The sequence below is a fragment of the Myotis yumanensis genome, unplaced genomic scaffold (assembly GCF_028538775.1).
Source record: "Myotis yumanensis isolate MYYU_CA2020_CCGP unplaced genomic scaffold, mMyoYum1.0.hap1 SCAF_10, whole genome shotgun sequence".
Taxonomy (NCBI): Eukaryota; Metazoa; Chordata; class Mammalia; order Chiroptera; family Vespertilionidae; genus Myotis; species Myotis yumanensis.
In genome coordinates, this window is record NW_027223761.1 from 5,841,542 (window position 1) to 5,867,230 (window position 25,689).

General features: G+C 47.5%; 1 protein-coding gene across 1 annotated transcript in view; it reads left to right on the plus strand.

Annotated features, from left to right (window-relative positions):
- The window catches only part of PACS1 (phosphofurin acidic cluster sorting protein 1), a 100,797-nt gene that overhangs the window by 65,289 nt on the left and 9,819 nt on the right, over positions 1–25,689 (plus strand). Inside the window, exons 3-16 of the mRNA XM_070427561.1 lie at positions 7,025–7,114; positions 8,214–8,339; positions 11,233–11,377; positions 11,645–11,736; positions 11,830–11,910; positions 14,545–14,604; positions 15,363–15,523; positions 15,852–15,945; positions 20,827–20,907; positions 22,520–22,635; positions 22,819–22,954; positions 24,103–24,207; positions 24,775–24,881; positions 25,515–25,669. Coding sequence (XP_070283662.1) covers positions 7,025–7,114; positions 8,214–8,339; positions 11,233–11,377; positions 11,645–11,736; positions 11,830–11,910; positions 14,545–14,604; positions 15,363–15,523; positions 15,852–15,945; positions 20,827–20,907; positions 22,520–22,635; positions 22,819–22,954; positions 24,103–24,207; positions 24,775–24,881; positions 25,515–25,669 — 1,549 coding nt within the window. The remainder of the gene's footprint in view (positions 1–7,024; positions 7,115–8,213; positions 8,340–11,232; positions 11,378–11,644; positions 11,737–11,829; positions 11,911–14,544; positions 14,605–15,362; positions 15,524–15,851; positions 15,946–20,826; positions 20,908–22,519; positions 22,636–22,818; positions 22,955–24,102; positions 24,208–24,774; positions 24,882–25,514; positions 25,670–25,689) is intronic.

The following is a 25,689-nucleotide window of genomic DNA, read 5'->3' on the forward strand; positions in this document are numbered from 1 at the left end:
ATGCATTTTCAGACATCTAAAACCTCAGCCTAGCCCTGACCGGTTTAGCTCAGTGGATAGAGCGTCAGCCTGCGGACTCAAGGGTCCCAAGTTCTATTCCAGTCAAGGACATGTACCTTGGTTGCAGGCACATCCCCACTAGGGAGTGTGCAGAAGGCAGCCAATCGATGTTTCTCTCTCGTCGATGTTTCTAACTCTCTATCCCTCTCCCTTCCTCTCTGTGGAAAATCAATAAAATATTTTAAAACAAAATAAAACCTCAGCTTATTTCCTGAAATACCACTAGAGCACTTTTTTTTCCCACTACAGCACTCTTAAATATCTGTATGACAATCCACTGAGAATAGTTTTATTTAAAAAAGAAGAATTTAAAACACCAGTGATGCCCTGGTCAGGTAACTCAGTTGGTTAGAGTGTCATCCCCTTATGCCAAGATTGTGGGTTCAATCCCTAGGCAGGACACATACAAGAATCAACCAATGAATGCATAAATACGTGGAACAACAAATTAATGTTTCTCTGTCTGTCTCTCCAAAATCAATAAAATTTTTAAAAAATTAAACAAAAATAAAACACCAGTGACTTAATTTTTAATATATTAATACTCATTAATGGGTATTTTTATGTGCTGTAAGTAATGGTCCTATAGTATCAGATATAAATTGTTTTGCTTCTATACTGCAAATGAAGGTATACTATTATATAGATTTTAAATGAGACATAAAGATACTAAAGATAATTTTTAAATTGGACCCAAGTTGGTATCCCAGGCACTTGGAAGAAGCGAGTATTGGGACCCATGAAGGGCTTAGTCTTTGGAGAGGGTGGGAAAGATGGAAGCAAAATGCATCACGCTTTAAAAGTGCCAGAGCCGACCTGACCAGTTTGGCTCAGTGGATAGAGCGTCAGCCTGCGGACTGAAGGGTCCCGGGTTCGATTCCAGTCAAGGGCATGTACCTTGGTTGCGGGCATATCTCCAGTGTGGGATGTGCAGGAGGCAGCTGATAGATGTTTCTAACTCTCTATCCCTCTCTCTTCCTCGCTGTAAAAAAATCAATAAAATATTTTTTTTAAAAAAATTTTAAAAAATAAAAGTACCAGAGCCATGACTGCACTGTACCCTACGTCCTGTTACCTGCATATGCAATTCACTTTAATAGGTTTGCAATCCAGATAATGCATTTAGGATAGAAATGTTTATAGCACATATTTGGATAGTGATGATAATGCGGACTGCTGCTATTGGAAGGTGATATGTTCTGTTGGGGAAGTAAGTAAATCATATAAGAGAAAGAGGATGGAGCATGCAGAGTGAGAGTGGGGGGTTACAAATTATAGTTTATACTAGAGGCCCGGTGCACAAAAATTTGTGCACTCAGGGGGCGGGGGGAGGGGGGTCCCCCAGCCCGGCCTGTGCCCTCTCACAGTATGGGACCCCTCGGGAGATAATGACCTGCTGGCTTAGGCCTGCTCCCGGGTGGCAGAGGGCAGGCCCAATTCCTAAGTGCAGCCCCTGGTAAGGCTCAGAGCAGGGCCGATTGGGGAGTTGGGGCGCCACCCCGTCATGCACAGAGCAGGGCGGATCAGGAGGTTGCGATGCCACCCTCAGTCACGCTCAGGGTAGGGCCGATTGGGGGGTTGGGGCACCGACCCCTGTCACACTCAAGGTAGGGTCGATGGGGAGGTTGCGGCACCACCCCCTGTCACGCACAGAGCAGGGCCAATCAGGGGGTTGGGGCGCTGCCCCCTGTCACTCACAGAGCGGGGCCCATCAGGGGGTTGGGGTGCTGCCCCCTGTCACTCACAGAGCAGGGCCCATCAGGGTGTTGGTGTGCTGCACCCTGTCAAACACAGAGCCACAGGGCAATCAGGGGATTGGGGCGCTCCCCCCTATCAGGCACAGAGCAGTGCTGATCAGGGGGTTGGGGCACCTTCCCCTGTCACACACAGAGCCGCAGGGCGATCAGGGGGTTTGGGCACTGCCCCCTGTCATGCTGATCCCGGTGCCGGGTGCCTTGCTGCTCCGCTGATCCCGGTGCTGGGAGGCATATTACCCTTTTACTATATAGGATAGAGGCCTGGTGCACGGCTGGGGGCCGGCTGGTTTGCCCTGAAGGGTGTCCTGGATCAGGGTGGGGGTCCCCACTGGGGTGCCTGGCCAGTCTGGGTGAGGGGCTGAGGGCTGTTTTCCTGAAGCGAGTGACTGAAGCTCCCAACCATTCCTTGTTTTCTTTTCTTTTTTTTTTATTCTGGGCCAGCTTTAGCTCTGAGGCCTCGCTGCTGAAAACATGGATACAATGTTTCAGTCTGGCTGGGTTTCAGTCCGGCTGGTTTCTGGGGTTTTGTTTACCTTCTTATTTGCAACATAGTACATAGTTGCTTAGAGTTGCAGCTGAGAGGCCGGCAAGTGAGGCGGGGAACGCTGGAGTCCGCAGTCACTGGAGCAAGCAAGCCTCCCTGCTCGCTTCAGTGCATGGCTGCCAGCCGCCATCTTGGCTGACAGTTAATTTGCATATACTCACTGATTAGCCAATGAAAAGGGTAGCGGTCGTATGCTAATTACCATGTTTCTCTTTTATTAGTGTAGATGTGTTGGTCAAGGTAGGCCTCATTGAGAAGACTTTGAAGGAAGTGAGGAAGGGAGCCATGCAGATATCTGGAGGAAGAGCATTCCAAGCAGAGGCAAACGCCATGACAGGACTCTGAGGCAGGAGTGTGTCTGGGCTGCTTGTGTTTGGCATGTCTGGCAGAATCAAGAAGAAGGAGGGGGAGGCCAGTGGGGGTGGGAAGTGAGAGCTGTAGGAGATGAGGTTGAACAGGGAGAGGGAGAGGATGTGTGCAGATTATTGCAAGGTCTCTGGCTTTCATTCTGTGTGAATTGGAGGGTTTTGCTTGAACTGATTCGCTTGAACAGAAAAGTGATAAGACCACTCTGGCTGCTGTGTGGAGAGTAGACTGAAAGAGGAGCCAGGAGGCCCAGTTAATAGGCTACAACAGTGATTCTGAAGAGGTGGCGGAATTTTTGAGTAAGCAACTGGTAGGGTGAAAATGCCACTAGGCAAGATGGGGAAGACTGTGGTGCAACCAGTTTGGAGGGAAAGTCCAAATTTCAGGTTATCATATTATGTTTGAGATGCCTATTAAACATCCAGGAGGAGATATCGAAAAGAGAGTCGAATGTATGAGTTTAGAGTTCAGGAGAGAGATGTGGGGGAGAGAAGTCATTTGGAGAGTCATTGACGTATTTGAGACCATAAGTTAGATGAGATCATCGGGAGTGGAGTGCATATAAAGGAGAGGACAGGTCTAAGGATTGAGGTGCCAGGCACCCCAATATTAAAAAGTCATGGGGAAGAAGGACCTGAAACCAAGAAAGAGCAGCAAGAGGGTAAGAGGAAATCCAGGCGAGTGGCGTTCTGGAAGCCAAGTAAAGGAAGTGTTGCTGACGCAGAGGGTGATGGGCTCTGTCAAAGCTGCAGATAGGTTCAGGAAGGTGAGAACAGAGCGTCAGTTCCTCCAGTGGAGGTTAACCGAGACCTTGTCAGTGGCAGTTTTGGTGGAATGGTGGTATAGGAAGGCTGACTGGGATGCATTCAAGAGGAAATGGGAGAAGCCTTCAAGACAGCAAAAATAGACAACTCTTGAGTTTGCTATAAAAGGAAAGTGAGGTAGGGGTGGTAGTCAGCAGGGCATGTGGGGACAAGAGAGGACTTAAAAAAAAAAAGAAATAATGGCATGTTATTGTTAAGGGAAATGATTCAGAATAGAGAAGAAAGTTGATTATGTAGGCGAGGAAAGAATGGCTAGAACAGTCTGAGTAGGTGAGAAGGGATGAGATCCAAGGAGGACGATTGACAGGACAGGAGCAGGGGTTCATCTGTGTCCCAGGAGGGAGGAGGGTGTGAGTACAAAGGTGGTCAGGAAGTGGGTGGGTGTGGCGGGAGCTGTGGGAGCTCTTTTCCTGGTTTTCAGTTTTCTCAGGAATCAAGGTTATTGGCTTAGAAAATGGAAGGACTTGGGAGAATGCAGTGTGATTGCAGGGCAGCATGAAAATTCGGGGTCATAAATTTAAAGTCAGAACAGTTAGCCTGATTATAGGATTCTCTCCAGGCATGTTCAGCTGGTGCAGTTGGAATTAAACAGGGTTGTAATTTACCAAATGAGTACTCAGAACAATAGCAGGCAAAGGAGTTAAGGGCATGGGCAAGGACATGCTTATAAAGATTGATGATGGCATGGAAGCTGGGTAACGAGGAAAGCAGGAACAACAGAGACATGACGGGGAATGAATGGATGGGAGGATCAATGGATTGTAGGCTTTGGTGAGTTTGAAGGATTATCATTGTTGACAAACTAGAGAGAATGAGCTGAAAAGATAGGAAGTGCCAATAGAGAGTGAGTGGGATGCATAAAACTGAGATTAAGTATTGCTTATAATATGATCATGTGAGTGAGTGAGGGAGTGAGTGAGATAGTGAGTGACTAGGACACGTTTGAGGACAAGATCATTGGAAGAGAAGAACTTGGGATTTAGCGGTCAGGCTGTTGGAAAGATCATATGTGTATATTGAAATCATAGAGTTATGACTGGAGTAGTGTTGGGGAGAGAAACAGTGAGTGAGGAGCCACAATCACGACATGAGCAGGAATGACTGGCAGTTCTAGGTGACAGCAACAGCAAGGAATAGAGGATAATATAGTCTTATGACATCAGTTCAAAGGGGGAGTTTTTAGGGAGGTGGAAGGGAGAACGTTCTGTAGCTGGTGATGAGCAAGAGGATACCTGCGCCACCTCCATGCCCAGTGGTAGGTGGGTTGTGGGAGAAGAGCAGCCACCATCTGAGAGGGCTACCAGGAAGCAGGGTCTTCAGGCGCACACACACCAGTTCTAACAACTAGAAATACCTCCAGATCATGCCAGATGTCTTCTACCCCTGGCAGAAATATATGTAAACCACATTTTGGCTTATCTCAGCATTTCTGAGATTCATTTTACAGAGATTTCTTAAAAGCCTAAATAAACTCAGGTGAAAACTTTGTCAAGATTCTTGTTTGTAATAGAGGTTTCTACAAAAAGCATTGTCTAACAGATAAAGCAGTTTCCTTTATTATTTTTTTATTGATTTTTTACAGAGAGGAAGGGAGAGGGATAGAGAGTTAGAAACATCGACGAGAGAGAAACATTGATCGGCTGCCTCCTGCACACCCCACAACGGGGATGTGCCCGCAACCAAGGTACATGCCCTTGACCAGAATCGAACCTGGGACCCTTGAGTCCGCAGGCTGACGCTCTATCCACTGAGCCAAACTGGTTAGGGCGTCCTTTATTATTTTAATTGGTATAATGCTATTCTAATTACAAAATATTGTAAAATGCATTTTATTTTTAAAAGTTAGCAATGGATAAGAAACCTAAAAGTAAAAAATAAAAATTTTAATTTCTAAAGGAAAAAATAGCAGAATATCTGCTCCGATACAGCAGAATAACTTCACAACCTTGGAGTAGGCAAAGATTTCTCAGCTGGGACCCAGAATGCATTGAGCATAAGGAAAAAAATAAATAAAGTTGACTAGATCAGAATTAAATAATTCATCAAATTATTATTAAGAAAATGAATAGGCAAAATATTTACAGTACGTATATCTGACAATGTCATGTATAAGTTTAAAAACTTACAACTTAATGACAAGATAAGCAACCTGGGCAAAGACATTTGATGAAATACGTACTTCATAAGTGGAAATTCACAAATGAGCAATAAACTAATGAAAACGTTCTCAATGTTGTTACTTGCCAGGGAGATGCAAATTCCAACCTGTGATATTCCACTGAGCGCATCCATTAGAATCCACGAATCAACTTTACCGAGTGCTAATGAAGCTGTGGAGCTGCCGGAGTGGAACTCAGTCTGGCGGTTTCTCATAAAGTTAAACATGCATCTCCCTGAGACCCAGCAATTCCTCTCTTAAACGTTGCCAAGAAAAAGCAAAACACACGTCCCCACAGACTTGTACAAGAACAGTAGCTTAAGCCGTAATACCCCAAACTAGAAACAACCCAAATGTGAATATTCGGCAGCAGGAGAATGCGGAAACAAAGTGTGGTACCAATGTTCCTAGAACAGAATTCTACTTAGTTATAAAAAGGAATGAATGGTACACGCAACAACCTGTATTGACCTTAAATGCATTATGTTGGGCAGAAGAAGCCCTTGCAGAATAGTGTATACTGATGGTTGCATTTCTGTGAAATTTTAGAACAGACCAAGCTAATCTTTTGTGAAGGAAATCAGAGCAGTACCTGCCTCTGGGAGGGGTGCAAGATTGGGAAGGTTCAGAGGGATTTTCCAGAGCAATAGAAGTGTTCTACATCTTGATACGGATGTGGGTTACACAGTGTGTGCATCTGTCCACTCATCAGTCTGGGCACTTCACTGTGTTCAGATCAGACCTCAACTTAAAAAAAATCGTTTATAGAAATTTACTGGCATTCCTCAGATCCTCCTGCGTAACTATATTATTTTTTTAGAGCTAAAAACACTGCAGTGTCTAATACAGTTGAAGTTGGAGGGGGAGGGAGGGCTAAAAGGAAAGTTTCCTGGAAAAAAAAATATAGGTGGACTGAGACCTGAAAGACAAGTTGGTTTGCTGTGTACAGAAGCCTGAAAGAGCATCTGAGAAGAGAAAAAAACACACCGAAAGGACAGTGCTGCTGAAGTGTCAATTAGAGAGGAAGAGGCAGGCTAAGGCGAGCGTGGAGAAGTCACTCCACACCCTGGGGGACTGGTACCTGCTTGCCTCTTCCTCCAGAGTATTGGGAAACCTCAAATGCAATAACAAACCATTTTAATGTGAAAACCCTTTGTAAACATACAGTACAGTAACAACATACAGTATACCTTAATTCTAATACAACAAAGACTGATAAGAGTGTAGAGTTTTTTAAAGTTGTTTGCAAACATAGTATTTCTTTTAGTCCGATTTTTAGTGACACGGCTTTGACTTAGTTTTTTCTTGGTTTCAGGGTTCAAAAAGGATTCTTCGCTCCAATGAGATCATCCTTCCATCCAGTGGACTGGTGGAAACAGAACTCCAATTAACCTTCTCCCTTCAGGTGAGAATCTGCTCACTAATATGCCATGTCCAGTCCTAGTCCCTAGACAGCCCTCTAATCAGGAAACCGTTTTATCCAAGAGCAGACATAGCCTCATGAATGAAAGTCACCCAGTGAACTAGCCGTAGCAGGAATGGATTAAAGTCACCCAGAGCTCCCATGGCTAGCCTGGAGGGCCAAAGCAGTCACTTAGCCAGCCACGCACAATAAAGATGCCAAAACCCAGATGGGCTGCTGAAAAATATACCGTGTCTCATTCTTCTCTTTCCTTTCCTTAGATAAGGCTGTGAGCTCACCTGTCCTACCACGCTCTGCCCCATCACCTCGTAGTGACCTCAGCACACGACCATTTTGCCCTCATCTTGTAATCTCCATCCATTCCCTTCTCCTCCTTATGTCTGTCTTTCATCATAATCCCAGTAGGCCAAATTGAATGCATGGAGAAAACACCTGAGCATATGGCAAGGAAAGAGGCAGTTTACTGAATATGTGCTCTCTGCCAGACACTGCTGTAGACAGTGCAGACTAGGCAGTGAAAAAGACAGGCAAGATAGTCATCAGAGAACAAGATAATTTCCAATGAGGAGAGGACAGTGAAGGAGAGGAAACTGGGTAATGGGCTAGAGAAGGATTGGGTGGTGGGAGGAGGAGGAGGAGGAAGTATTTGAGCTGAGAGCTGGATATTAGGAAACCGCCAGTCACAGGATGACGGGGGGCAGAAGGAACTGTAAGTACAAACTGTGAAGGCCCTAAGTGAGGCACAGGTTTTGCATGGTCATGCATTTTGAAGCTCTGTTATTAGGTATATACACATGTGGGAGTAAGTCTTCTTAATGAATTGACCCCTTTTTCATCAAGTGGTCTTCTCTTTGGTCTATTTTTGTTCTTTTGCACTGCAGAGCTGCAGAGTGGAAGCCAGACACCAAGCAGAATCAGACCCCCAGCAACAATTCAGTGACACTTCCTTCACCCCATCACTCCCCTGTGAACAGACAGGAGATGGGGAAGCACAGAAAGATGTGTGCCCTCTAGCAGGACCGATCCCACCAAGGACCCAGTTGCTCATTAATCATGCTTGACTCTATTTTGTACTTGGCAGTACCCTCACTTCCTGAAGCGAGATGCCAACAAACTGCAGATCATGCTGCAAAGGAGAAAGCGTTACAAGAACCGGACTATCTTGGGCTATAAGACCCTGGCTGTGGGACTCATCAACATGGCAGAGGTGAGAGGAGCACAGTCTCCTGACGGTCGGCCTTTAAACCATTGTCTGAGAGACACACCAGGCCCAGCCATGAAAGCCCAGCAAATGATTTTCCCAGCCTGCTGGCAGGTGTTTCATTTGATAAGTTAATTCTTATATTGGAAATGCAGGCTATACCTCTTTTTTCTTTTTTTTCTGTTTTTTTAAAAATATATTTTATTGATTTTTTACAGAGAGGCAGGGAGAGAGATAGAGAGCCAGAAACATCGAAGAGAGAGAAACATCGATCATCTGCCTCCTGCACATCTCCTACTGGGGATGTGCCCGCAACCCAGGTACATGCTCCTGACCGGAATCGAACCTGGGACCTTTCAGTCCGCAGGCCGACGCTCTATCCACTGAGCCAAACCGGTTTCGGCTTTTTTCAAGTACTTTCTCCTACACATCAAGTTCTTTCTTTAACTTAAAAAAATTTCAAACTTACAGAAAAGTTGTAAGAATATAAAAGGAATTCTCATATACCCTTTACCCAGATTCTCCAGTGTTAACATATTACCACATTTGCCTTATTTTCCTCTATGTATATATTTATGCATATTTTCTTTTCTGAACCTTTGAGAGTAAGTTGCAGACATGATGCCCCATTGCACATTAATATTGCTCTATGTTAATGTCCTAAGTTATGTGAACACCACACCTTCATGAAGATCAGGACAATGTCACTGATACAAGGTTATCATCTAACTCACAGTCCCCATTCCGATGCTTCAGTAACATCCTTTCTAGGCCCAGGATTAAACCTAGGATTATGTGTTGCATTTGGTTGTCATGTCTCTTTAGTCTCCTTCAACTACAACAGGCCATGTCTTTCATGCCCTTAACATTTTTTAAGGGCATTCCATGCTCCTCATTTGGATTTGTCTGATGTTTTCTGAAGATTAGGTTCAGATTATGTATTTTTTGGCAGTATTACCATAGAATTAATGCTATGTTCCTCTAGTGATTTGTCCCATTACTGGTGATGTTAACTTTTATTGCTTGATTAAAATGGTGTCTGCCAAGATTTCCAATATAAAGCTAGTAAGTATTCCGTACTTACAAATTTAGAAAATATTTTATAGGGAAATATTTTGAGACTATGGATCAATCTTTTTCACCAACTAGTTTGAGCATCTGTGATTCTTGCCTGAATCAGTACTGCATTGAAAGTTGCAGAGAGTGAATTTCTAACCCCACCATTCCTTCTGTATTATTAGTTGGCTTTCTGTTATAAGATGGAGCTTTCCTTCCTTCCCCATTTATTTATTTGAATCAGTAATGGACATGGGTTCCTGCTTTATGGTGAAGTCTAATCTGCTACTATCGTTATTTACTTTGATGCTCAAATTATTTCAAATTTGGCCAGTGGAAGCCCCTTCTAGCTAGCTCCTATATCCTTTTTTTTTTTTTTTTTTAATATGTTTTATTGATTTTTTACAGAGAGGAAGGGAGAGAGAGAGTTAGAAACATCGATGAGAGAGAAACATCGATCAGCCGCCTCCTGCACATCTCCTACTGGGGATGTGCTCGCAACCCAAGTACATGCCCTTGACCGGAATCGAACCTGGGACCCTTCAGTCCGCAGGCCGACGCTCTATCCACTGAGCCAAACCGGTTTCGGCCCTATATCCTTTTTTTAAAAAATATATATTTGTATTGATTTCAGAGAGGAAGGGAGAGGGAGAGAGAGATAGAAGCATCAATGATGAGAATCATCGATCAGCTACTTCCTACACACTCCACACTGGGGATCAAGCCGGCAACCCGGGCATGTGCCCCAACTGGGAATCAAACTGTGACCTCCTGGTTCATAGGTCAATGCTCAACCACTGAGCCACACCGGCCAGGCTATCCTTTTTTATTCTTCACATACTTCTTTACTTTCTAATATAAAGTATTAAGCTCATCTTGTACTTTTCCTGAAGCAGCCTTGGAATGAACTGATCCTCTGAAGAGCCTGGTTCCTTTTAGTGGAATATGGCATTTAGAAACCAAGATATGGGTACTAGGAGTGCTCATTTTCCCAGCTGGGGTATCACCGCTTCTAAACAGAGGCAGGAAATGTATGTACATATATGCATATGCACATATGTATCCCATCTACATCTACCTATCTGATCATAAGCCTACATTCCAATCAATTCCAATCCAGCACCATAGGCCTTATTCTAGCCTTTTCATATTTCTGATTACCTCTCCAGCAGTGAGAAACAGGCTCCTATGATCCTTGGTGTGCTTGCTCACTTGTGCAGTTCCCCTCCATGCCAGGCAGATCCTCTCAGCTCTGGCGGAGGGGAAGCAGAAGGGGGCCACAAATCAGTTCTCAAACTTATTTCTGTAATTTAGTGCATTAAATAGGGGAAAATGTGGCCATAATAAATAGAACATGTGGGATAGTCCCGGCCATCTTTCTGTCCTCTTCAAGTTTGGTATCAATACGAGGGACGGGGGGCAGTGCAGGGATCTGGATGCCGCATTCCCAGCTTTCGTTTTCTCCTGTACTGTAGGTCCTTTTCCTCATTGTGAGGTGACCACCACCTGCAGGCCGGCCCCACCCAGCCTGGAGAACTAGTTTCTCTGTGAAGAACCTAAGCTAGAATGTTGTCCTAGACTTTGGCAGCCATTTTCAATCTCAGGCCCTGATTTTTAGCTTTAAGCACATGGTCTGACTGGTAGTTGGCACTTCCAGAGACCGTTTTAAAATAAGCCCTTGACAGGAATAGGAGAGCAGCCGTGCATTGGAAGATAGTGAGAAAGGAAATGTATTATCAGAATGCCATTCCCGTTGGCTTGCATATCCACTTGGGTTTATGGAAATGGACACCTCTGCGGACCCCTCCGCAGTCAGGCGTTTCCATTGCCGCTGTGACCTCAGGTGATGCAGCACCCTAACGAAGGCGCACTGGTGCTGGGCCTGCACAGCAACGTGAAGGACGTCTCGGTGCCTGTGGCAGAAATAAAGATCTACTCCCTGTCCAGCCAGCCCATTGACCATGAAGGAATCAAATCCAAGCTGTCTGGTAAGATGTTTGCAGTGTCTGGAGACCCTGTGGCTCAAGAAGGAGCCCATCACCGATCTCCATGTGGGGAAGTTGAATGAGATAGCGCCTAAAATGTTCCTAGGAAGGAGAAGTTTAGAGATCCCTGAAAATATAACATGGCCTACCATGGCTGTGGCCCTCCTCCACACCTGCCATATTTCCATCCTCGGAGAGCCATGATTCCGCCAGTCTCGTGGGCCAGACCTTCCCATTGTGAGGTTTTCTTACTGAGGTGTCTGTTTCCAGATCGTTCTCCTGATATTGACAATTATTCTGAGGAAGAGGAAGAGAGTTTCTCTTCAGAACAGGAAGGCAGTGATGACCCACTGCACGGGCAGGTAACTTTCCACAGCCCCTCACAGGCAGTGTCTGAGAAGCAAGGCCAGACTTCCTGGGGTTTCCCAACCTCATTTTATCCTCTCCCAACCTAGGACCTGTTCTATGAAGATGAGGATCTACGGAAAGTAAAGAAGACCCGGAGGAAACTCACCTCAACCTCTGCCATCACAAGGGTGAGCCTCCAAGGTCTGGGGAATGTTTGAGCTGAGATTTTCAATTGATGGCGGGGGGCTGAGAGGGTCTACTCAAGGTTTTAAAGCCTGAACATGACCACCCCCTCAAGGTTCTGATATACCCCTGTGCACTGCCTCCTCCACCACCTAAGTAAGAATCATGGTTGTAACAGTTGTCTTAGGATAGAAAAAAGGTTGAGAACTGTTGTTTGAAATTTTGGAACAGGTAATGCTTCCTCCAGGAGCAGAACATCGCAGACACCCCACCTCCCCTCCCAGGGGATGGCTGGTTCACATTATGTACTGTCCACTTCATGGAGAAAGCCAGTCCTCTCTAGGAGTATCACCGTTTTTAGTCATTTGTTGGATTTACCCAGAACTAATTGGCTAGTACTTAGAACTGTGGACTTGAAAAGGTTTAATTGCATTGGGTACAGTTCCTACCTTAATGGGTCCATAACCTTAGAGACAAATTATATATCTCCTGCATAAGATTTCCTCAGGAGTCACTATTTTTGGTGAAATTAGAGTCCTGAAACACTTAATATCTGAATTTCTAGATTAACTTTGATGATGGAGTTCCTGTGCGAAAAGGTGGGAGCAGCAAAAGTGTTAGGAGTTTGTTAGAAGAGAATTTCAGTTTCATTTTCCCCCAGAGGCTTCCTGATTCTCTTCAGTGCAGACCTAGTCTAGGGATCCCAGGAGCAGAGATTCCCATCACCTTCAGGGGTGACATAAATGTGGGCCAGACCTTCCAGATGGGTTGAGGTATCTGAGCCTGGCATTCCACCCAGAACGACACTGTCATCTCCAATCCTCCTGAGGTACCACTTCCATGTGAGGCCTCAAGACTGTGGCCTTGGCTCCCCTGCAGAATAATGACTAGAGAGAGTGAACCGGTTTCATAGTCCTCCTGGCTGGTCCTTGATTGGCTCTCCAAAGTAGCGGGGGGCACGTCACCAGAGCCACTGTCCTCTGAGAGTGGGCGAGGCTAGAGGGTGGCTCTCTGATGTAGTTCCTTCTGCTAGGCTTCCCCTTTTCCTGCTCTGTAACCACAGAGGCCCTATTTTCTTCCCACAGGGTGCCCCCTGGAGCTTTAGAAACCACCTCTTCTGTGGTCGCCATAGCTTCCCTGCTACAGGGCCAGGGTTCAGTGCTCCTCTTAACACCATCCACTCCCCCACAGGCCTTTGTTATTAGCTTCAGGCACTTCAGTCAGATTTCCAGAGGCGTGGTAATTGTTCTTTAGTTTCTGTCTCCTTTTGTGCACATGCTTGATTCTCCCCCTTCCAAGAACATTTTGTTCTAGACACAAATCGACCTGCTGTTCTCTTGAGGTGTCTTATACTCTGTCACTGTGAACTCAGGTTTTCTCTCTGCTGTGAATGACCTTTCCTCCTTTGGAAGTCCTGCCCTTTCTTGAAGGCATAGCTCAGTCTTATTTGCAAGTTGGTCTTTTCCATCCCCTAATAGTGAGACTGTCATTCAGGCAGGAAGTACTTATGGCCACAAGGTAGGCATTGTGCCCAGAGTTGAGGACAGAGAGATAAGGAGGGCCAGTCCATGCCATCAAGGAGCTCACAGTGTCTAGTGACACAAACACACCTAAACTGCTCAGTGGGATGGTGCCAGAGGATAGAGCTTTGTGTAAGGGATAGAGGTGGCCAGAGGCAAATGTGACCAACTCTGAGCAGGAGGGCTCCAGGGAGGAGAAGCTGAGATGTGGGTTTCTCAGGATAAATAGAACTTTGCCAAGTGGATTTGGGTGTTCGGTCAAAGCAGAAGATACCAGTAGAGAGGCCCAGCTCTTCGCAGAACTGTAAGCAGTTAGTTTCCACTTGAATATGGGGTTGAGGGGTTGAAGGGTTGAAGGGTGACATGAGGCTAGAGACAGACAGAACTAGCCCTCAGGGCAGACATTGGTTTGACACTTAATCTCTGTCCCCTAGGCAGTACGGGCCCACTAAGACCTCCAGGTCGGAGAGTAACATGATTAGATCTGCATTTGGAATGGTCACTGGATTTTGGAGGGGACAGACTGGAAAGTGGCTGGACATGGGCAGGTGCCTGCTGAAGGCTGATGCAGTGATCCCAGGGAGGCGAGGAGAAAGGCCTGGAGGAAAGCTGTGTGTTGCAGATGGAGAGAGGGTAGCAGTTAAGGAACACAGGGCTGGGGGCAGAAAGGAGAGGGGAGAGACTCCAGGTTTAGAGTTGGGCAATTGGATGAATGGTGACATCAGTAACCAGGGTAGGGAATATAAGGAGAAGACAGTGAGTTCCTGTTTTGGAAATGCTGAATTTGAGATGCCTGTGTACGTGCAGGTGGTCGGCACCATGGATCTGAAGGACAAGAGAGAGTAATGAGCGCAGGTGCACATGTGATGTTACCAGTGCGAGTGTGGTGCAGGGCCCTGGGGACCCTGAGACCTCCTCCTTGCACCTGTGCCCACAGCACCAGGGACCAGTGCTGTGCCCTGGAATTAGTCATAGGTTTGAGGTGCCAGAGGGTAGAAGCTGTCTCTTCCCACCTTTGTGTCCTCCCACAGTTTCTCACAAAATGGGCTCTTGATCCCTCTGTTGACTTGATTGCAAGTGGGTGTTGTTTAAGAACTGTTGTGCCATTTGTCCCTACAGCAACCTAACATCAAACAGAAGTTTGTGGCCCTCTTGAAGCGGTTTAAAGTTTCAGATGAGGTACGACCCCTTACTCTCAAGGTTGATGGTGAGTAAATCTCCCTGAGTTGCACTGTCATTCCTGGGGTGCACTCTTCATTGCCACTGGGAGTCAAGATTCCAGGACCCCCAAGCCAGAAGGTAGCTAAAGAAGGGCTTTAAGCTACTTGAAAAGAGAAAGACTTCACATGTAGCGCCGAAGGCTTCTTGGTATTTGGAGATGGGGCAGCAGGGTTACACCCAGCCATTACTTAATACCCAGCCTCTGGTACAGGGGATCAGCCAGTAAATCCAGTTGTTGTTGTAGGTTCCCTTTCCCGCCCATTCCAAGGGGGACATCGTGAACAATAGCTGTGAGGCAGGGGTGTCCTCAATGCTCAAACCTTGAGTAACCAAGAATTGGCCATTGAAAGGGGAACAGTCTCTCCCTGGGCTCTGGCCGGCCTGATACCAGGTGTCACTGGGTGATGGCTTCTGGGTTTTCTTGTGCCCGTTCCTTGGGAGAGAGATGCCAGCACTGCCACTTTTCCTGACACCAGGTTCACAGTGCGGAGTGTGGGAGGCATTGAAGGGGGGAGGTGGCCTCCCCACACCCTGCTGTCAGGGTTGGAGCACAGCAAGGACATCAAGACTACCCCGATGAGGGTGGAGCTATGGCCTGTCCCTTAATAGGGACCAGCTAGGGAGGCCAGCGGTACCTGTCCAGGAGGAAGGAGTTGCACGTCCACCATAATTGTAAATAGGGGTTACCCTAAACTAAAGACCTTTTTTCCCTGCAGGTGGGCTTTGGGCTGGAACACGTATCCCGGGAGCAGATTCGTGAGGTGGAGGAGGACTTGGATGAACTGTATGATAGTCTGGAGATGTACAACCCCAGCGACAGTGGCCCTGAAATGGAGGAGACGGAGAGCATCCTTAGCACTCCAAAGCCCAAGCTTAAGTGAGGCCCCACCTCCTCTAGCAAATTGTCTCCCCATGCCTCTCCTTCCTAGACCCTCCCTCACTTCCCCCCATTACCAGGCAATCTCGGTTCTTCATTCTTGTTGAACCTCCAGCTATCTGGATAAAGATCATTGTGTTTGCTTCTAACGGACAAAAGTCCTTCAGTCCAGGTCCCTACTTGTCCAGCCTCTGCTGTGTCCTTCCTCACCAGGTGTCCTTGAAGCCAGGTCATTGATCTTTCTTGAGCACCAACTCTCCCCAGCTCCCCAGGAGCAGCTGTTCTGGGCCCTGCTGGCCACTGACCTGGCTGTGCTTCCTCACCACAGGCCCTTCTTTGAGGGGATGTCGCAGTCCAGCTCACAGACGGAGATTGGCAGCCTCAACAGCAAGGGCAGCCTCGGCAAAGACACTACCAGCCCTGTGAGCAAGACCAATGGCTATGGGGAAGGGGAGATGGACCTGGGGAGTGTTGGGCTTAACACTCTGGGCCCTCTGCTCTTGGCTCATTTTGTGACCTCAGAAGAGCATCTCCTCTTTGTTTCAACCTCGGTTGTCATCTCAGTCCTCGCTGGGAGCTTAGCTGTCTGAGGGCATTGCTGGAGCCGGTTGGGTGTTCTTTTTGGTCTGATCCCACCCTCAGTTGGAGCCTTCCCTCCCAGAGCACACAGTGCCTCAAAACCCCTCCCTCATTGTCTGTTGCATGGTAGCTGGGAGCATGGCGTCCAGCAAATGGAATTGATTCGGCATTCCAGGCTGGAGAAAGAACAGGTGCAAAGTGGGCCGGAAGCCCACAGTTCTATTCAGGAGACATGGAACATATGTAGGTTTATTTGTAAAGGGGGCAGTGCTTTCAAATAATTTAAAATTTAGTGGGCAGCTTCCCTTTTTGCCTGATGACAAGAGGAGAAAGGTGCTGGCTGCTGTAGCACCCACCCCAGGAGCCCAGCATCACCCTGGACTGTGCTCTGTTCCTGCTTGGGAAGGTTCTCCCAGTAGAGGATCAGAGGCAGGGACCCAGGTTGGTGCTGTATCTATCTCAGGTCCTGGGAAGTTGTTCTCCCCTTCGTTTACAACTAAAGGCAAGAAGACGTGCATGATTTTAGAAAGCCCAATGTCTTGTCTTAGGTCAAAGAAACTGAATCTTCTGAGTCTTCCTATTCTTGCTGCTTTAAGAGAAGGAACACAAAATTCATCCTGCAAATAGATATTAATTGTGGGGAAATAATATGAAGCATGTGCGGTGCCCCACCCCCTGAAAAGCTAGCTAGTGGGGCAGCTGGTGTGCTGCCTTACTGCCTGCTGCCTCCAGGTGGGGCTGTCTTCCACCTAATCCCTCTTCCTGGTACAGGCACAGCAAGCAGTCTGGCCCTAGAATGGTGACACCAGGTGGCGTTAGTGAGGAAATGGGAAGGAAAAGCAGCCAGCCCCGGGAATCACTGAGAATCCTGCCACAAAGAAACTTCGGGCCTGCCACTTGCAGACGCTATGCCCTCAGCAACTCTCCAGCCCAGGCTCATGTGATCTGGAGCTGAGGCGGTCTCACTTTACTGTTTATGTTCAGGAGGTGGCTGCTTTTTCTCCCGGGGCTGCTGGATGGCCCTCCTGAACCGTCACTGTCCACGTGGACAGATCTTGGCCACTAGAGCCAGATTCCATCTTAAATATAAATATAAGGGATGACTCTTCGAGAGAGAAACCTGGGACCTGCCGAGGGAAGACCTTTCAGTGTCCTAGGAATGCAGAATAGGGCTCTGCTGTAACGAAATGCAATTAAATGATTAACTGAGGCAGTGCCTGGAGCACTACATAGCACCTAAAGGGTGACCGCTCAGTAAATGCTAAGGACCGTTGGTATTTAGTCAGTAAGAGAACTCTTTTCTACTAATGACAGTGTTTCTGGGTTGTTGGGATATGTGTATAAGCTTTCCTTTAGTCTTGTTATATGGCTTACAACATTTAGAAAAATCTCCTTAGTGCTCTGAGCCACGGGGGCCTTATTCTTAAGGAAAAGGTGCTGACATAGGAGTCTAGGTTGCTCAAAAGTCAACTGAGTAGCAGTGTTTACAATATAATGGCCTAAGGGTCCCTGTTTAGGCAAAACGTTTATTTGGGGCAGGATAGGGCTGGGTTGAGAACATGTGCTCTGGAGTCAGACTGAGTTTGAATCTTGACTTCACCAGTCCCCTGACTACTCGGGCAGTTGCCACACCTTCGTTCCTCAGTGGTGTAGCTCTATAAAGCGCCTGCCTTACAAGGCAGTGTGAAGATACAGTGAGAGGATGCAGGTAGAACCTCTAGCGTGGTGTCTGGTTGATGGACGGATTGATATACTGCAACTAATAGAAGCTAGATGTCTTCTTAGTGAGTCCTTCAAATTCTGGTTTTCTTGGCTAGATTTCAAACTCCCTTTGATGATTCTCTGTGATGTTTCTATTCTGAAGAGCCCCATATGTTTTGATGTGGGTGTGGAACTTTGGAATTCTTTTGTATGAAAGGCGCTTTGGGAAGGAAGGACAGAGCGAGGCTGTGCTCTTACACGGAGAACTTGTAAGTGTATTAGGAAAAAATACTGAGCTTGTGGTCCGTAGGCAGGACTGCATATGCTGCCCCTTTTGTCCTTGCTCCCTGATATCCTATCATTGCCATTTATTTATTTTTCTTAATCTTTCTTTTTGTTCCCCAAATTTTAGAGGATTTCATTTATCACTAGAACCAGAAGGAATTTCTGCTAATACAAATTATTACAGTTGTTGATTTTTCCCAAGACTTGCACACACAGCAGCGACATTTGCTGTGCAAGCTGATGACAATAGGCCCTGCCAGTGCTGCTGCCGGGGCAGCCAGGAGATGTAGCCCTCCAGCCAGGACTGCCTGCTGCTAAAGACTGCTGCTTCCATGCACTGTACATGGTGGTGGTGGAGATTAGTACTTCCTCACAGTGATAGCCAAAACCTCCCCCGTACACCTCCCACCCACACACAGGAGCCTGTGCACCTCTGCAGCAGCCAGCATCGCCCCACGGGCACAGTGCTTCAGACTACTAGCATCTGCCTCCAGTGCCACACAATCAGATAGACACGGCTCTTGCACTGCCAGGGTCCCAGGGTCCCAGGGTCCTGCGGAGAGAAAAGCCCTTAGTATTTATGGGAGCAGGAATAGAAACTCAGAGAGTTGGAGTTTGCTCCTAGTGGGTTGCCAGGGACATCCAGGAGAGTCAGTAAATAGCTGACAGGTGCCCTTCAACCCAAAACCAACTTAAAGATGTCGGGTATGCCAGCTTTGCTGTGGAAACATGCTGTGGCTGCAGGGCATGCTACTTTAAAACCTTCCAGCAGCCCTGTCTGGTTTGGCTCAATGGATAGAGCATCAGCCTGCGGACTGAAGGGTCCTGGGTTTGATTCTTGTCAGGGGCACATGCCCGGGTTGTGTGCTCGATCCCTGGTGGGGGCATACAGGAGACAACTGATCAATGATTCTCTCTCATCATTGTTGTTTCCATCTCTCTCTCCCTCTCCCTTCCTTTCTGAAATCAATTTTTAAAAAATATATTAAACAAAAAGAACCTTCCAGCAGAATGGTGTTATCACCCATCATTTGTCACACTGAGACCCAAAATTGAGTGAAATCCTCTTCATTCTTAAGTCTGACCAGAACTTTGCCATGATTCTACTCTGTTAACATTGGTTATTACACAGTGTGTAAATGACCTAGCTGTGCAATCTGGAGGCAGCTGATTGTGTATGGCTCTGAACCAAACCATCTCAAAATCTGGGGTCGCAGGGTCTGTTTAAAGTATGTTGGGTTAGTCTTGCAGATGGCTTAGTGCAGTGGTTCTCAACCAGGGATGACTTTGATCTCCCAAGGGACATTTGGCAATGACTGCAGACATTTTTGGTTGTCACAGCAGGAGGCAGGGTGGGGATAAGGGGCTGCTACTGGGGTCTAGTGGGCAGGGGCCAAAGGTGCTGCTAAACAGCCTGCAGTACCCAGGACAGCCCAACCTCAGGGAAGACCTGCCCCAATGTCAGCAGTACCCAGATGGAGAAACCCTGGTTCAGAGTATGACTCAGGCGCCTTCTTCTTATTTTTTAATTCTCACCTGAGGATGTTTTTATTGATTTTTTTTTCTTTTAGATAGAAAGGGAAAGAGAGAAACATTGATGTGAGAGAGAAACATCAATAGGTTTCCTCCCAACCCACCCCGACGGGATCAAACCCACAATGTAGGTATGTGCCCTGACTAGAAATCGAACCCACAAACTTTTTGGTGTACAGGATGATGCTCCAACCAAGCGAGCCTTCCAGCCAGGGCACAGGGGCCTACTTCTGTGATCCTTGTTCATTAGTTTGACAAATGACCCCTTGAGCCTATTAATCTGGTATTTATCAATATTCTAATTTACTCAGAGGAAGGACTTGAGGTGATTAGGAGGAAGTAGGATATCCTTGATCTTTTCTGACTTCCTGCTTACCCACAAGAATTGGAGATTCACTGAGGCCAATACCTTTTTTCTGGAGCATTTGAGATCTTGCTGCCAGCATTGTCGTCAGTTTGCCTCAAATAACTCTTATAACAGTTGTTTTTGTTTTTTGTTTTTTAAATACCTTTTCTGTGTCCCATAACTCTTAACTGCTCATGACGTTGACATTGGTACATGCATAACCAGAAGCAATACTAGCAAATATGAAAATCCTGCTGCATATCTGTATTGGCAAAATAAATTTTTAGTATTTATGAGAAATGCTAAGAGTTGGGAACAAAGGGATAATTAGTTCACACCTAAAAGGCTTACCATTGGTTGTCTTTGTTTGGTATGTTCTGTTTGAGGGTTTTCTAGATGTTTAACACCAAGCAAAAGCATTTGGCTACTATGGATGTCTTCACTCTCAAAATCAAGGACCTGAACTATAAGATCCTCCTTTCTTCTCGCAATTTCGGACAAGCAGAAGGGGCCCCATATGTTCCTCCTGGGCGAGGGGCTTTACTGAGTCCAGGGAAAGACTTTATGGGCCCCACAGCAAAGCCCCCTAACTTCGAGCTTCTCTTCCTTGGTGACATCTTGTGAGAGTCAGAAACTCTGGGTTCCATGTCTCACTGTGTTGATTTAGTGATACAAAAATGACCTCTGGCTTAGTTCTCACCAAAATAACCTCTTCATAAAATGGTTATAAGATGAAGATCCCAAAGGTTGCATTAGATCTTTAGATTAAGTGAAATGTTTACGTTTCTAAGGTACCTAGGAAACAAGTTGGTGGTGATCATTTGGATTGGTGATGACTAATCATCATATTTTTTTACAGATGGAATTGGCTGCTCTAGAAAAAGTCAAATCTGCTTGGATTAAAAATCAAGATGACAGCTTGACTGAAACAGACACCCTGGTATGTATGGTTCAGCCTCCCATTTCAGCTGTTTAAAATAGTTTTTGTATCTTTAGAAACAAAGGCAAAAAGACCCTTAGGAACACCATGGGAATTTTACCTAAATCTGTGGACTTGTGAATGTCCTGTGTTTTCTTCCTCCTGAAATCCTTACCCATGGATTGTAACCAGGAGACCAGGTTATTTCACCAATTAGTGGACCAGAAATATCCCCATTTTGCCCTTTAATTATAGCTGAGCAAATGCTAATTTGGATAATTTCTCACTGTCGCCCTCATTTATTTCTGAGAGATGATGACCAGTATCTTCCCCTAAAAAAAAAATACCTTCCTCCCCTGTTGCTCTTACTATGTATGGCTAGGCAGCCATGCCATTAAATCTCCAAAGAATTCTGGTCAACTCCTTGCTCTGAGAGATGCTAAAGCTGCCCAGGAGAGCAGACCAAGCCCTAATGAAATGGAATGATCTGACTGGGGTACACAATTCAATTAAACATTGAATTCCACACACATATACTGGGTATCTGGGCTTAGCATCTACTGAAGATGCAAATATGAGAACACGTCTCTGCCTTCGAGATGCAGCCCTGCAGGAGAAAAGCCAACCCGTGCATACCCCATGTAGAGGCTGAGGGACAGAGTGACTCCGGCTAGGGGAGGACATCTGAGCTAGGCCTCGCAGGATAAGCTGCAGTTCATCCAGGGAGGGATGGAGGCTGGACCTGGTGGGAGGGAGCAGAGCACTTTACCAAGTACCATCTGGGGGTGCTTTGCATCAGCCTCACAGTGAGACCTGGTAGTTTAGTGGAGGCTAAGAAGGAATTGTTTTAGGCTACACTTCCTTTTGTAACTAAAACTGCATTCAAGATCCTGGTGTGTGAAACATTAGGCTTGATTCAGGATTAATTTAAAACTTACTATACAACATGCACTTTGTATTGACCAGTAATCTGAATAACCCAGCTTTCACTGTTGTCCACTTTGGCCCATACTGCACAGTGGTCATTTAAAAATGAAATTTAATAATGTTACTTCCTGATTAAAACTCTCTCCTTCCCACCTAGAGAAGCTAGAACCTCAGTTCAGGTTTGTGTGTTGACAAATAGTTCATAACTATAGGGGACAGACTGCATAGCAGGGCTGTCCAGCACAGTGGGTGCACTCAGTCATACAGCCACAGTGTTCTCACCAGCTGAGGTGGGGGTTTTAGAAAAAGAGGGAATGGAGAGAACCTAGAAACAGAACCTAGCAACAGAACCTAGTGAAAGAACCTGGCTGAAGAACCTAGACAGAACAATTCAAGAGAACCTAGCGAGAGAATATGGCTACAGAATCTGGCGGGAGAACCTTGCTATGCTGATCAACTGAACGCAGCCTCCATGTCATTCCTTCTTCGCTGACTCCGTCCACACCTTTGGGGAGCCCTGGACCTGCTGGGGATGGACCCCAGCACCCGCGCGTAATAATAAATGTAACTCCATCTCAAAAAAAAAAAAAAGAAAAAGAAAAAGAGGGAATGACTGACTGTCCTCATGGTGGTGATGGGCCCTGGCAGGACCCCGAGAGGCTCCTAGTGAGCAGTAACCCTCGCTGCTTCCTTTCCTCCATGGCAGGAGATCACTGACCAGGACATGTTTGGAGATGGGAGTACAAGTCTGATTGTGCCAGAGAAAGTCAAAACTCCCATGAAGTCCAGCAAAACGGATCTCCAAGGCTCTGCCTCGCCCAGGTACTCATGAGGGGAAGAAACTCTGAAAACGGGGGGTCGGAGGGTGCAGAATAAAGGAGGCCAAACAGATGGTACAAGGCTGCGACCACACTTAGCAGAGGCTCGGGGCCCGGGAAGAGTGGGCTGGCATTGGCTTGGGGTCAGAGGGGCTGTCTCACCTCCTCCTTGTCACATGTCTGGCAGCAAAGTGGAAGGGGGGCACACTCCCCGGCAGAAGAGGAGCACACCCCTGAAGGAGCGGCAGCTCTCCAAGCCCCTGAGTGAGAGGACCAACAGCTCCGACAGCGAGCGGTCCCCTGACCTGGGCCACAGCACGCAGGTACCCCCGAGCACCGCTGGGCCATGGTTTCTGTTTTGTCGTCTTCCTGGGCAGTTAGCTGAGAGGAAAGGAGGACTACTTAGAAATGTTCTAAATAAAAGTCTTGAAAACAGACCTAACTAGAGAAGTCCAGCACACTTGTATTACTGCTAGTGTGGAATTGGCTTCCAGGCTGTTTTCAGGGAGCAGGGGAGGGGGCAAGAAGAGTCAGCATTGACCCAGCCTGCCTTCGGCCCAGGTGGCAGTCCCACCCCTCTGGTTTGTTTGGCCTCCTCTGCCTCCGTCAGACGTTAGCTTGTGCGGTGACTCATTCTAGAAGATGGCAGCCATCAGAATCTCACTGGACATCACCAGCCTGAGCTCTGATACCTTCAGTCCTGTTGTGGGCCCTTTATTCTAATTTCAAGCTGCCAAATCAACGGGAGTAAAGCATTTTGATTGAAAGGCCTAAGCGAAACTGGGAAGCACACAGGAACTGGGCCTTGGGGACCATGCTTTCCTTTGGAAGGCCAGTGGTTCCAGGGGTTGGGAAGGACTTGCTCTAAACTGACCCCTCACGCAGCTCCTGTTCTGGAGTTAGCAGCAAGCCTGCTTATTTACCTGATAAATATTGGAAGTTATGTCAGTGAGGCTTCCTGCGTTTGGCGTTTTACCTAGCTGGAAATGAACCAGAGACCAGAATAGCCCAGCGCCTGGGGCGCCGTGTTGTCTTTCTGGTTAATCACTGGTCCTGAGATGCCTCATTCCTGTGGCAGCAGGGCTCCCCGCACAGCACTCACTGCCACTCATTAATCCTCTCCCCGGTGCCCTCATTCGCTTCTGTTGAGCACCTGCTCCCCATCCCCCCTCCTCTCCTGGTCCTTCCACTGCCTGTCCTGCTCCCGTGGTGGGATGCCTGCTGCATCTCGCGGTCTGCCCTCCCTGACAGGAGGCTGCTGTGGTCTGTGCCTGTGGATGCGAGTGTTCTCTGAGGACTCTGCTTATTCTTTGTCCTCCTCTCCTTTTTGGTCTGGCCAGTGTGATACTGTGTCTCCTCCATAAAGTCCTAGTGTCTCCAAATACCCCTGCTCCACGAATTCTCACTAGCCCACCCAGCGCCACTCTCAAGCTCCCTGGGGACTGCCTCACAGACACTTTTGTCTCTGCAGATTCCAAGAAAGGTGGTATATGACCAACTGAACCAGATCCTGGTGTCAGACCCAGCCCTCCCAGAAAATGTCATCCTTGTGAACACCACTGATTGGCAGGGCCAGGTACAGCACTGAAGACCACAGGGCTGGGGAGGGAAGGTTCTGGAGAGCAAGAGACACCCAGGGGTGTGTATGAGAGGCAGGGCTTGGAAGAATAGGAAAATAACCCCATACCTCAGGCTCCTCCTACCCTGAACCAAGCCCAGGCTCTGGGTTCTAGTCCTATTTCTGTCCGTTTCCAGCCTATGGGACCTTAAGTACTAACTTTCGGTACCTCAGCTTCCTCATCTGTAAAAAAGGCAACAATATCACCTGTCCTACCTTCTTCCAGGGGGGTTGTGTGTGTCAGAGAGCATCGCGAAGGAAGGTACCTTGAGGAGTGCAAAGTGTTGTAAAATCCAGTGGTTGGCCATAGTCCGTGAAGGTGGTTCAGAAGGGGCAAAGTGACACCCCCCAACCCTGCCTGTTCCCACTCACCACTGCCCACCCAGTTAGGCCCCAATGCCCAAATCCCTCTTCCTCAGTGGTCTGAAGGACAGAGGACAGGACCCTGCAGCTTGGCGCCTGTGGGGGAGCAGAGTCTCTGCCCTGTGGCCTTACCAGTGTCTCTGCGCCTTTCCTCCACCCCAGTATGTGGCGGAGCTGCTCCAGGACCAGCGGAAGCCTGTCGTGTGCACCTGCTCCACCGTGGAGGTCCAGGCTGTACTGTCTGCCCTGCTCACCCGTATCCAGCGCTAGTAAGGGCATGGCTCCTCTCCTGCCTTTGGGGTTCCTCTGACCTCATCCTCCCACCCCGACTCCCAAGTGGTGACAGTACCTCCTGGCCTTGTCAGACCGAGAGTTCACGTTGGTGCATGGTCAGGCAGTGGCAGGCGTGGTGCTCTGATGTCCCTACTGGCCCCAGAGGGAAATGTCATTCTCCTGCCTTCCCTGTCTCCCATCCTGGATGCCTGCCACACTTGACCTGCCTCATCCTCTTAAGCCCAGGGTGAAGAAGCCAGGAAGAGAGAACCCAGGGTTTTACAGAGACCCTTTACTCCAACCCCTAACTGTGCCGAGCTGCTTGGCATTCAGAGTCAGAGCTTTCCCTCCTAGGACCTCCCAGGGGCTCAGGGTCCCTGCTGGGGGAAGGAGACTTCGGGCATCCGACATCTGGGGTCATGTCCACTGTGGCCCGTCCTCTCTGATCCGGGACGTCTCCCTAATTTCAAAAGCACTGGTTTATTGCCTCTCTCTGTACTATTTTGTTTGTTGGTTTGTTTCTCCCCTGTGGGTTGTTGAGATCAGTCAAGTCTGAGCTTGGAGCCTTCCTCTGAGCAGGCTGCTGCAAACCTCCGGAAAGTGGTGGTGACTGTCCCCTTGCTCCCCAGCTGCAACTGCAACTCCTCCATGCCGCGGCCGGTGAAGGTGGCAGCACTGGGCAGCCAGACCTACCTGAGCTCCATCCTCCGGTTCTTCGTCAAGTCATTGGCCAACAAGACCTCCGATTGGCTTGGCTACATGCGCTTTCTCATCATTCCCCTCGGTAAAGAGGCCAGATCCCAC